The 14,375-nt window shown below is 37.3% G+C and overlaps 1 protein-coding gene across 1 annotated transcript in view; it reads left to right on the forward strand.

The window, feature by feature from the left end:
- LOC127736973 (SCY1-like protein 2) overlaps nt 1–14,375 on the forward strand; it is a 98,361-nt gene that overhangs the window by 59,478 nt on the left and 24,508 nt on the right. The window contains exons 5-7 of the mRNA XM_052247535.1: nt 5,686–5,826; nt 7,171–7,386; nt 9,392–9,508. Coding sequence (XP_052103495.1) covers nt 5,686–5,826; nt 7,171–7,386; nt 9,392–9,508 — 474 coding nt within the window. The remainder of the gene's footprint in view (nt 1–5,685; nt 5,827–7,170; nt 7,387–9,391; nt 9,509–14,375) is intronic.

The following is a 14,375-nucleotide window of genomic DNA, read 5'->3' on the forward strand; positions in this document are numbered from 1 at the left end:
CCAGCCACCAACAAACTTCTCCTTTATAGCTGATCACACCAGCCACCAACAAACTACTTCTTTATAGCTGATCATAACCAGCCATCAACAAACCACTCCTTTACAGCTGATCACACCAGCCACCAACAAACTACTCCTTTACAGCTGATCACACCAGCCACCAACAAACCACTCCTTTACAGCTGATCACACCAGCCACCAACAAACTACTCCTTTACAGCTGATCACACCAGCCACCAACAAACTACTCCTTTACAGCTGATCACACCAGCCATCAACAAACTACTCCTTTACAGCTGATCACACCAGCCACCAACAAACTACTCCTTTACAGCTAATCATAACCAGCCACCAACAAACCACTCCTTTACAGCTGATCACCCAGCCAACAACAAACTACTCCTTTACAGCTGATCACACCAGCCACCAACAAACTAATTCTTTACATCTGATCATAACCAGCCACCAACAAACCACTCCTTTACAGCTGATCACCCAGCCAACAACAAACCACTCCTTTATAGCTGATCACACCAGCCACCAACAAACTACTCCTTTACAGCTGATCACACCAGCCACCAACAAACTACTCCTTTACAGCTGATCACACCAGCCACCAACAAACTACTCCTTTACAGCTAATCATAACCAGCCACCAACAAACCACTCCTTTACAGCTGATCACACCAGCCACCAACAAACTACTCCTTTACAGCTGATCATAACCAGCCACCAACAAACCACTCCTTTACAGCTGATCATAACCAGCCACCAACAAACCACTCCTTTACAGCTAATCACACCAGCCACCAACAAACTACTCTTTTACGGCTGATCACAACCAGCCACCAACAAACCACTCCTTTACAGCTGATCACACCAGCCACCAACAAACTACTCCTTTACAGCTAATCATAACCAGCCACCAACAAACCTCTCCTTTACAGCTGATCACCCAGCCACCAACAAACGACTCCTTTACAGCTGATCACACCAGCCACCAACAAACTACTCCTTAACAGCTGATCACACCAGCCACCAACAAACCACTCCTTTATAGCTGATCACACAAGCCACCAACAAACTACTCCTTTATAGCTGATCACACCAGCCACCAACAAACCACTCCTTTACAGCTGATCACACCAGCCACCAACAAACTACTCCTTTACAGCTGATCACACCAGCCACCAACAAACTACTCCTTTATAGCTGATCACACCAGTCACCAACAAACCACTCCTTTACAGCTGATCACACCAGCCACCAACAAACCACTCCTTTACAGCTGATATAACCAGCCACCAACAAACTAATCCTTTACAGCTGATCACACCAGCCAACAAACTATTCCTTTACAGCTGATCACACCAGCCACCAACAAACTACTCTTTTACAGCTGATCACACCAGCCACCAACAAACTACTCCTTTACAGCTAATCACACCAGCCACCAACAAACCACTCCTTTACAGCTAATCACACCAGCCACCAACAAACCACTCCTTTACAGCTGATCACACCAGCCACCAACAAACTAATCCTTTACAGCTGATCACACCAGCCACAAACAAACCACTCCTTTAAAGCTGATCACACCAGCCACCAACAAACCACTCCTTTACAGCTAATCATAACCAGTCACCAACAAACCACTCCTTTACAGCTGATCACCCAGCCATCAACAAACTACTCCTTTACAGCTGATCACACCAGCCACCAACAAACCACTCCTTTACAGCTGATCACACCAGCCACCAACAAACCACTCCTTTACAGCTGATCGCACCAGCCACCAACAAACTACTCCTTTACAGCTGATCACACCAGCCACCAACAATCCACTCATTTACAGCTGATCACACCAGCCACCAACAAACCACTCCTTTACAGCTAATCATAATCAGCCACCAACAAACCACTCCTTTACAGCTGATCACACCAGCCACCAACAAACTACTCCTTTACAGCTAAACCTAACCAGCCTCCAACAAACCACTCCTTTACAGCTAATATTAACCAGCCACCAACAAATCACTCCTTTACAGCTGATCACACCAGCCACCAACAAACCACTCCTTCACAGCTGATCACACCAGCAACCAACGAAACCACTCCTTTACAGCTGATCACACCAGCCACCAACAAACCACTTCTTTACAGCTGATCACACCAGCCACCAACAAACCACTCCTTTACAGCTGATCACACCAGCCACCAACAAACCACTCCTTTACAGCTGATCACACCAGCCACCAACAAACCACTCCTTTACAGCTGATCACACCAGCCACCAACAAACCACTCCTTTACAGCTGATCACACCAGCCACCAACAAACCACTCCTTTACAGCTAATCATACCAGCCACCAACAAACCACTCCTTTACAGCTGATCACACCAGCCACCAACAAACCACTTCTTTACAGCTGATCACACCAGCCACCAACAAACTACTCCTTTACAGCTGATCACACCAGCCACCAACAAACTACTCCTTTACAGCTGATCACACCAGCCACCAACAAACCACTCCTTTACAGCTGATCACACCAGTCACCAACAAACCACTCCTTTATAGATGATCACACCAGCCACCAACAAACCACTCCTTTATAGATGATCACACCAGCCACCAAGAAACTACTCCTTTACAGCTGATCACACCAGCCACCAACAAACCACTCCTTTATAGCTGATCGCACCAGCCACCAACAAACCACTCCTTTACAGCTGATCGCACCAGCCACCAACAAACTACTCCTTTACAGCTGATCACACCAGCCACCAACAATCCACTCATTTACAGCTGATCACACCAGCCACCAACAAACCACTCCTTTACAGCTGATCACACCAGCCACCAACAAACCACTCCTTTACAGCTGATCACACCAGCCACCAACAAACCACTCCTTTACAGCTGATCACACCAGCCACCAACAAACTACTCCTTTACAGCTGATCATAACCAGCCACCAACAAACCACTCCTTTACAGCTGATCACACCAGCCACCAACAAACCACTCCTTTACAGCTGATCACGCCAGCCACCAACAAACTACTCCTTTACAGCTGATCACACCAGCCACCAACAAACCACTCCTTTACAGCTGATCGCACCAGCCACCAACAAACTACTCCTTTACAGCTGATCACACCAGCCACCAACAATCCACTCATTTACAGCTGATCACACCAGCCACCAACAAACTACTCCTTTACAGCTGATCACACCAGCCACCAACAAACCACTCCTTTACAGCTAATCATAATCAGCCACCAACAAACCACTCCTTTACAGCTGATCACACCAGCCACCAACAAACTACTCCTTTACAGCTAAACCTAACCAGCCTCCAACAAACCACTCCTTTACAGCTAATATTAACCAGCCACCAACAAATCACTCCTTTACAGCTGATCACACCAGCCACCAACAAACCACTCCTTCACAGCTGATCACACCAGCCACCAACAAACCACTCCTTTACAGCTGATCACACCAGCCACCAACAAACCACTTCTTTACAGCTGATCACACCAGCCACCAACAAACCACTCCTTTACAGCTGATCACACCAGCCACCAACAAACCACTCCTTTACAGCTGATCACACCAGCCACCAACAAACTACTCCTTTACAGCTAATTATAACCAGCCACCAACAAACCACTCCTTTACAGCTGATCACAACAGCCACCAACAAACCACTCCTTTACAGCTGATCACACCAGCCACCAACAAACTACTCCTTTACAGCTAATCATAACCAGCCACCAACAAACCACTCCTTTACAGCTGATCACCCAGCCACCAACAAACCACTCCTTTACAGCTAATCACACCAGTCACCAACAAACTACTCCTTTACAGCTGATCACACCAGCCACCAACAAACCACTCCTTTACAGCTGATCACACCAGCCACCAACAAACCACTCCTTTACAGCTGATCATACCAGCCACCAACAAACCACTCCTTTACAGCTGATCACACCAGCCACCAACAAACCACTCCTTTACAGCTGATCACACCAGCCACCAACAAACCACTCCTTTACAGCTAATCATACCAGCCACCAACAAACCACTCCTTTACAGCTGATCACACCAGCCACCAACAAACCACTTCTTTACAGCTGATCACACCAGCCACCAACAAACTACTCCTTTACAGCTGATCACACCAGCCACCAACAAACTACTCCTTTACAGCTGATCACACCAGCCACCAACAAACCACTCCTTTACAGCTGATCACACCAGTCACCAACAAACCACTCCTTTATAGATGATCACACCAGCCACCAACAAACCACTCCTTTATAGATGATCACACCAGCCACCAACAAACTACTCCTTTACAGCTGATCACACCAGCCACCAACAAACCACTCCTTTATAGCTGATCACACCAGCCACCAACAAACCACTCCTTTACAGCTGATCACACCAGCCACCAACAAACCACTCCTTTACAGCTGATCACACCAGCCACCAACAAACCACTCCTTTACAGCTGATCACACCAGCCACCAACAAACTACTCCTTTACAGCTGATCATAACCAGCCATCAACAAACCACTCCTTTACAGCTGATCACACCAGCCACCAACAAACCACTCCTTTACAGCTGATCAGGCCAGCCACCAACAAACTACTCCTTTACAGCTGATCACACCAGCCAACAACAAACCACTCTTTCGAATAAATAGCATAAAAACAAAAAAAACAAACAAACAACAACGAATAACACATGGTCTGAAATGCTTGGTATCATATACAAAAACCTGGTTGATATCCAAATGAGTAAGAAAGTAGATATTTGTTCTCTTGTGTATCTCCTACGACATCTACAGGTTACACTGTCTGACATGTTTATATATTTCTTGTTAATTGTTTCGCTACAATTTGAAGTTTCTAAAAATAATGTCAGTAAAACTACTTTCAGTAATTGAAATTTGTAGTATAAGATATGAACAATGTCTAAAATCGATCTATATTCCTGCTGTTTCTTCCTTCTAGTCTTCTCATTACAATTTTTAACAAAACATAATAGGTTTATTTTTCACATAAAACACTAAGTCTGACAAATTGGAAAAAAAACTGAAATGTCAACATCTTCATTTAACAATATTTTTTTCATAAAGAATCATAACGGAAACTGGTGTCTAAAAGTTCATCAATTATTATACTTGGCTCAAACTGGAAAGGACGAAAAACATTAAATATCACATATAACTGCTCAGTCAAGTTATATTCAGCAAAAACGGAAGTCTGAACTACAGAGGTTTTACATTCGCCATAACGTACACTTTCTGATACCTGTGTGTACCCATTTTTTAACACGTGACAGTAAGACAGATGTCACAATAAAACTTATTCTACCGGTCTGTAGTTTCGGAGCACCTCATACACCACTCTGGTTGTGATGGGGTCGGCATTGTAAAAGACTTACAAGCTTACCGAACTTTTTATTTCTTTTTATGTTGTTGGTTTTGTTTTGGTGTTTAAATAATACGCAATTCTCGTTGACTCATTGTTTCGTGAAGTGTCATCTGGAATTCGATTGTCAATCCTTTAGAACATAGTAATTTCGGTTTCTGCTACTTCACAAATATACAGATGTAACATTCATTAAATAGTTTAATTTGAATGTTTCTATTTGTTTTTTCCTAGATCACAGAAGCCTTATCTTATTTACATAGTACAGAGCAGTTAGTCCACAGAAATGTATGTCCTCAAAGCATAGTGATCACAACAAGAGGGACATGGAAATTAACGGGACTTGGATTCAGTGAGAAAATACGAGAAGGCAAGGTGAGGGCTATTTAGATAGAAATTATGAGACGACTAAAAATAAGGATTTATCCAATAGAGGCTAGAATTTATTCATCGTCACAATTATATGTGATAATTTCAACACAGAAATGAAAGAGGAATTTGTCAAGATTTACAACAATACGTATATTTCAAATAATAATTTGAACAAATATGTACGAAGTTACCTTTAAAAAGAGACCCAGAAAGAATAATTTTACAAATATTCAATATTTTAGATTTATTTTTAGACATTGCATGTCCATGTATGGTAAACGTCAATCAGACAGCAACTCAACGACACAAATTCATACTTTGAACATTGAAACATTCTGTTGAGATTGTTAATAGAAGACAATATCCATTTTAGACCAAATGTAGAGATAAATGTCGATCATTTACGAATGTGAAAAAGGCAAATTATAATAATTACAATATTGGAATACCTTGACATTTCTTTGTAGGATAAGTGGTCTAGAAAAGTGCTGAAAAAAAGAAATCATTTATTATAACAATGCGACCTATTTGTTTGCCCAAAGAAATGTAACAGTTAATGATCGAATTTCTCTTTTCTTCTTTGTGCTTTTCTTTGTTAATTTCAAAGAAAACAGAGACTTTTCCTCATCAAGAAGAAAGTTTACAGCATGTTTTGAATACTTTTAATTATTGTACTTTTTCACACTCAGATAGCTGTACTGCGAAAACATCTTATCGAATTATGTTTAAATAGGTTGGCATATAAAATTGAATTTGAGGGAAACTAGAATAAAACACATTAAAATTTGAGTGTTTAACTATAGTATTGTTATTTATCAATGTTTTAGTTGACAAATTGTACGTTTAATGGTACTGTGGTGATTGATCGAATCTGTAATTATTTCTTGCTCTGTGGCCGCTAGCAAATGACGCAGGTTTGAAGTACTAAAAACACATCGATTTTGGCAATTTTCATGTCATGTTAAAACATGATAATAAGTGTTTTTCAGGACATTTGCCGAGGCTGTAATCATTGAATTCCATGTTTCTTTATATAAGCATGAATTAATCTCTGTAGAAACGCCCACTTTCTTACGTTATTGCTTGATCTCGTGTGATGTGTGTCGAATCATTATGGAAATCTGTGCAGTCAAAATGTTTTTTATGTTCTCTTTAGTACTTAGAATAAATAACTCAAACTATGTATGTGCCCACCAAAACAGTCAGACATCTTAAGATATTAATTGATTTATTGCTATTATACCGACGAAGTTGTTACTTTATATTCATGGCATATTCTATTTTATAATACTTTTATTTATGAAACAATAATAAAAACGATATATCATACATTGATTTTTGTTTCAGGAATCGACGGCTTGTCATCCGTGGAGTACTAAATTTCCCAAAATGGCACAACCAGACTTAAATTACATTGCACCAGAAATACAAACTTGTAAAACGTGTAGTTATTTTAGTGATATGTTTTCTCTCGGAATTCTGATATGTACAATATATACTGATGGTAACGCCGTGATAGATGCCGGGTACAACGGTCAACAGTATCTCAAACAACTAGATCAAGTAATTTCTCTTACCTTTAAGTTGTGTCTTATTAATCAGAATTTACTTTTCATTATGAAAGCAGCTCCCCATTTCTTTCATTCCTAAGCTTCTAGCTAACCGTCAAAAGGTGTGGTCTCTTCACCTGTTTTCTTATTCCATTTATATTGCAGTTTATACCCATCTTTAAACATTAATTAATTGAAAAACAGTTGTCAAACAGTTGAAAAATGATTACCAGGAAAATTGTCTTCGCACTTTTTGGTCCTGGTTGTAACTAATTGAGTTTAAAAGGTTGGTGGTTGGGGAAGAGGTCGAAATTAAAAAATCAAAATTAATTGAATAATTCTTTGAGCAAAATTATCAAGTGCTTCAGGATCAACAAGAAATGCGTGTGCATCAAACTTATCAATATTCATGATCAATTACCTAAGAAAATAGCCCAAACCACATCGAATGGACATTACACAAATTACACAAATGCTCTGTTCTTCTCATAAATGTGTTATTTATTTCATTCATAACCCTATTTAACGGTATCAATTTTGCTGCACCAGACGCGCATTTCGACAATAAATGTCTCTTCAGTGATGCTCGAGGCCAAAATATTAGAAAATCCAAAAATTATTTAAGAAAGGAAGAGCTTATAAACCAAAGGAATCAGAGCTTTACATGAGGGAGATATATTCCTTAATTTTGAATAATTACCAAGTTAATGCTTTATGCCATCCATCTGTATCGTACGATTTTTTCCTTTACTCCTTCATATGAAAGCAAACATATATTGAAGTTCCTTAAGAGTCTTCTGTATGAAATAACTTCTAGTATTTTTATAAGTTATTTCAAAAAGATGAAAAGGTAAATATTTAAGAATTGAATGCTTCTTTTTGTTGGGGTGTAAAAAGCGTTGACCGAAGTACATTTTGTATCAAGCGCGGAAGTTCTAAAAATGTGTGCACGGTCAACGCTTTTACAACCCTATAAATTTACTAAAAGAAGCATTCAATACTTATAATTAACTTTTTTTGCTAGAATCATGAAAACACGATTTTTATCAAGTTTTTCTTTTATTTACCTGTGCACTTTTATTGTGTCATGAATGTTACATTTCATTTTGAAATGAAGGTTAATTTCAGAATGACGCGAGATTTCTGTTAGCCAATCAAAATAACGTATTATAATGAAACATACATGTAATGTAATTATGTAAAGATAATATAAAAATAAGGAGATTTTGTATGATTGCCAATGAGACAACTATCCACCAAAGTTCAAATGAAGTGGATGTAAGCAATTATAGGCAACCGTAAGGCCGCCAACAATGAGAAAAAAACTCATACCGTATGGTCGGCTATAAAAGGCTCCGACATGAAAAAATATGAAACAATTCAATTGAGAAAACTAACGGCCTAATTTATAACAAATCAATTTACGAAAAACAAAGACATGAACCATGACAACCACTGAACTACAGGCTCCTGACTTGGGACAGGCACATAAAGAATGTGGCGGGGTTAAACATGTTTTATCAACGTTAAACCCTCCCCTAACCTGGGACAGTGGTGTAACAATACAATACAAATCAGTTGAAAAAGGCTTAACTCATCAGATGGATACAAATAGAAATACATCTAACAAAAACACAGAGTGGACGAGGACGGGTGCTTGTACATCCCGACAAAAAAAAAAGTACAGATCTGAGAGTACTCGCAGTTACTGACAGCTACACTTTTGAAACCTACGACATTGCATTTTCCGTCATTTTCCTTTAATTATAAAATAAGAAGATGTGGTATGATTGTCAATGAGACAACTTTCCACAAGAGACCAAGTGACACAAAAATTAACAACTATAGGTCACCGTACGGCCTTCAACAATGAGTAAAACCCATACCGCATAGTCAGCTATAAAAGGCCCCGAAATGACAAATGTAAAACAATTCAAACGAGAAAACTAACGGGCTGATTTATGTACAAAATAATGCATACCGGTATATGATCATTTGAATAATTTTATTTTATATAGTTAACACAACGTTTTGGTGATATAGCTCATCAAATGCCTCTGCTGTTAGTTGAACCAGTGGAGAAAATGATCAATAAAGACATCAGATATCGGCCAACTGCTCAACTCTTCTCTTTGGTAAGTAAGTTATAAGGCAACTCGAGAATACTTCACATATTTCGCTTAACTGCTCAACTGTTTTGATTGGTTAGTAAGTCATAAGGCAACTCAGGATCATTTTATATATCGCCTAACAGCTCTCAACTCTTGATTGGTAATTAAGTCATAAGGCAACTCAGGAATACTTCACAATTATCGCCTAACTGTTCAACTCTTTTGATTGGTAATTAAGTCATAAGGCAACTTAGGAATACTTCACAATTGTCGCCTAACTGTTCAACTCTTTTGATTGGTAATTAAGTCATATGGCAACTCAGGATCATTTTATATATCGCCTAACTGCTCTCAACTCTTGATTGGTAAATAAGTCATAAGGTAACTCAAGATCATTTTATATATCGCCTAACAGCTCTCAACTCTTGATTGGTAATTAAGTCATAAGGCAACTCAGGAATACATCACAATTAACAAGGCATTATTTTCATAGTTCTCACCCGAAACGATGAGTAAATTATTTTCCTCGGGTACAAAAGTCGTTATTGAGGGAATCTTTTCTTGTGAGAAAGATCTGTATTTTCTTTATTCACTTGATTAGGGTAGTGTCAACAGTTTTAACCCTCTGTCGTGATCTGTAAAAGGTCCATTAGTGAAAAACTCACCCGTCTCGTATGTATATTCACGTTAAATATTTATCATTTACATGAACTTGTTTTGTACTGTTTACCAATTACCGGAGTGTTTTAAAGTTATTCTGAGATTTCTACCTTTATAGATTGTCTAAACAAACTTCATTGGCGATATGTTTGAACGGTTAGATCGATTTTCTAAATAAAGTTAGAAATGTGCTTGTTAAAGTTGATTACGAGTGATGAATAGTGTTATCACAACTAGGGAATTAAGACAAATTACTCCTTCTATGTCTTGTTCATATTAACTAAATTAAAGACTTTGTACGGTTAATTTAAGTTTTAAATTTAATTCAGCGATGGTGCTTCATAGTACCAATGATAAACGAGGTAATACGTAACATGCACAAGTGCAAATGTGTTTAGAATTAAGATCTTTATTGAATAAAACATCATACAGATAAGACATCTGTTTTTATGTGAATTGAGGACAATTTATCCAAAACCCATAATTTAAACAAAAGCACGGTGGTTATAGATGATATCTAGCCAGGTTTTATGATGTGCAAGTAATAATGCTATGATGTTTCTTGAGGTGGGGGAGAGTGACGGGATTGCTTCCCTTCCATAGTAGAAACGTAGGTAGTCGTGAGCGGTTGAGATAGGGAAAACTTCTTAGCTCATTTGGTTAGAGTGCTGACTTCGAACACAGAGGTTCAGGATTCGAACCATGCTCTCCGGTTACACACATAATGAAAAGGTAATATAATGGTTTTTAATTCAAGACAAAAATCCTATGTAAGGAAGCAAAGGAACTATCGGCTTTTATTGCTGTACTTCATCTGTAAGTCACAGTGAACACTTCTTGACGATTCCTGGTTTTAACAATAATAGTAAACGAATAGATAAAAGGCGAAAGATTCATAAGGAATATTTAAACTCATAAGTCGACATCGAACTGCAAAAAATGAAAAAGAACCAAAAGACAAACAGCAGTATACAAAACACAACATAGAAAATAAAATACAGAGCAATACGAGCACATTTAAAAACCGAGGGTGACTTCAGGTGCTCCGGAAGGGTAAGCAGATCCTGCTCCATGATAACATGATAGTTTTTCCCCACGTAGTGAATTCCCTTTTCTGAGTAGAAAATGCCTACTTCTCCGTATTGTGTTGCAATTCAAACGAACAGTGGCTTGCTAGGGAAGTTACTTAGTCGGATATGTTTATATTGGTTAGTAAACCCTTTGATAAAAATTAAATGACTGTGAGTATCTCCCAGATGACTGAAGGATTGTCTCTAATAGGAATTTGGGACGTGATATAGATCTAATAATCATCCGTATATGCCTACAATCTTTACCAACAAGACAATTTTAGTAACAAATCGTAAATCAGTCATTCGTTTTTGTATATAGATATAAGAGCAGCAGATCTCCCTCTATACTATAAAAAACTTAATAAAAACAGGCATCCATATAAAATGTTTCGCTGGATTTGCTATATTTTCCAATAAAACCTTGTCCAACTTGTTATTATTATTTATGTATAGATAAAAATTGAAATAACAAAAATATCGAACTCCAAGGAAAATTCTAAACGGAAAGTTCTATTTCAAATGGCAAAATCAAAAGCTAAAACACATCAAACGAATGGAAAACAACTGTCATATTCCTGACTTGGTACAGGCATTTTTCTTATGTAGAAAATGGTGGATTAAACCAGGTTTTGTAGCTAGCTAAACCTCTAACTAGTAAACAATGCATCAATAAAAGTACTGTAAAAAAGAGTAATCAAATGTAAATCTTTTAAAGTTCAAAACACAGTTAATCGCAGTCATTTTTTTGGTAGACGTTCATAACTTCCTACACAATAACTCTTCATTCAAAACAAAAGATCGTTAAGATCGCCTTACAAAACAAAAGATCGTTAAGATCGCCCTACAAAACAAAAGATCGTTAAGATCGCCCTACAAAACAAAAGATCGTTAAGATCGCTATACAAAACAAAAGATCGTTAAGATCGCCCTACAAAACAAAAGATCGTTAAGATCTCTCTACAAAACAAAAGATCGTTAAGATCTCCCTACAAAACAAAAGATCGTTAAGATCGCCCTACAAAACAAAAGATCGTTAAGATCGCCCTACAAAACAAAAGATCGTTAACATCGCCCTACAAAACAAAAGATCGTTAAGATCTCTCTACAAAACAAAAGATCGTTAAGATCGCCCTACAAAACAAAAGATCGTTAAGATCGCCCTACAAAAAAAAAGATCTTCTATGACGACATACTAGTTTGAATTCTAGGTAAAATCTATCAAAAAGTCCCGGAACAGAGCGTTATCGAATATTGTTATCAGAATGTCAAACTGAAATGGTCACCTTTGTCTGATGGAGTATCAACATTAAGTGCTATTAGAATTACACAATTAAAGCATAACAATAATTGTCTATACTCATATTGTCATTTGTATTCCTTTTTATCGTTATAGCATGCATTTTATTACAATATGCTATTAATATACTGTTTAAACTAATTCCATGAAATTATTGCCCATTTTTAGGATCTTTTTCCAAAAATCTGTCGCCGGGGCAGAGATGCAAATGAATGCTTTAAAAAATCAATCTTTTATCTTTCTGCGGAATTTTTATTGGCGGAATTTTTGCTTATGCACAAAGAGGATCCACGTGGATTTACACATACCACAATCGACTGTTATGTTACCATTTGTCTTTAATTTGAAAGTTTAGAAATATCTCAAAGCTCCATGCTATAATATTAGTAAAAACGCGTATGTAAGATGCATAGAATCTTAAATTATGCAACCACATTAAACTTTTAAAGCCCATAGAAACAGATGTAAACAATTCAAATATACGAACTTTGGCCTTTTTTACCTCCTCTAATAAAGAGTTCCAGTCTTTTGTTTAATTTCAACTGGATATCAGCCTGTGTCGTTCCCTTTATGGTTTGAAATCAAATGTTTATATTCTATAAAAGGAAAGTAATATCAAATTTAAGAATGACATTCAAACCAAATTTGTATAGCTATTTATAAAAATCATTAATATGACGAAAATGATCATGAAACAATATAACTTTGACATTAATTGGTATTGTCTGGTATTTCAAGCATAAAACAATGCATTTGTCCAATATATGCATCGAGACTGTTTTAGCCACTATTGTGTTTATCATTTTATTTTTTTGCTACAAAGAATTAAAATTGTTTTCACTGCAATAAATTTTTGAAAGAAGAAAAGCTTTTAATTTAAATGACCTATCAGTGATGTATACTATGATAGATGTAGAATAGCATCGGAGTAGCTGTGACATGTACAGATTTGGATTGAATCATATTGCCTCCCCCTTTAGTGCAGTTTATTTGACATCCTTAACCTGCTATTTTAAGTCCTTGCATCTTTCAAGCACATCATGTCTTATGTTCAGAAATTTTCGTACTTGACATAATTGCTGAAATTGTCATATATCGGATTGATAAAACAAATAAAAGTAACGAATCCAAGCTATCACAAAGCTATTGATTTACTTAAGAACGCTATGGCTATGCACGAATCATCAAATATGCGTCTATGAAAGTGTTGCTTAATGTACCCGACTCCATCGATAATTAAGCGAGTTTTATGCGAACATTTATCAACTAATTGGAAACGTATCGCGTTTTAGACAATATGGGGCCATTTCAGGTAATTTGTATTGACTCGGGAGAAGTTTGCATCTTAATGAAGGAAGTATATTACATGTCAAAACGACAGCGTTACACGACGAAAATTGATAATTGTTATATGCCGGTTGAATCATAACGCACCTGTTACGGGTGACGATTCTGGTGCCCTTGCGATAACACTTGGTTGCTACCCAGAACGATAATAAGTAGAACAACAACCCATGTTTTTAATTGATGATGATAATACCAACATAATTATATATGACTCTGGAAAGGAGATTTATTCCTGATAGTAAGACCTTTCTAAAAGAATTAAAATGAGTATAGACGGATCTTTATGGTAGTGTTTTAATTAACTCTTAATATCAATGAAGTCACATAACAGAAAAATAAATCCTATATGAGATCAAAGATCGGATTCTTTTAGTTTCATTGTAATACGATGAAAAACTGCCAATCTAAAAAATAATCTTTGATTTTCTAAAGGTTTATCACTTGGAGTGTAGAAAATAATATAAAATAAAGAGATGTGGTATGATTGCCAATGAGACAACTATCAATCAGACCA

The sequence above is a fragment of the Mytilus californianus genome, unplaced genomic scaffold (assembly GCF_021869535.1).
Source record: "Mytilus californianus isolate M0D057914Y unplaced genomic scaffold, xbMytCali1.0.p SCAF_1, whole genome shotgun sequence".
Taxonomy (NCBI): domain Eukaryota; kingdom Metazoa; phylum Mollusca; class Bivalvia; order Mytilida; family Mytilidae; genus Mytilus; species Mytilus californianus.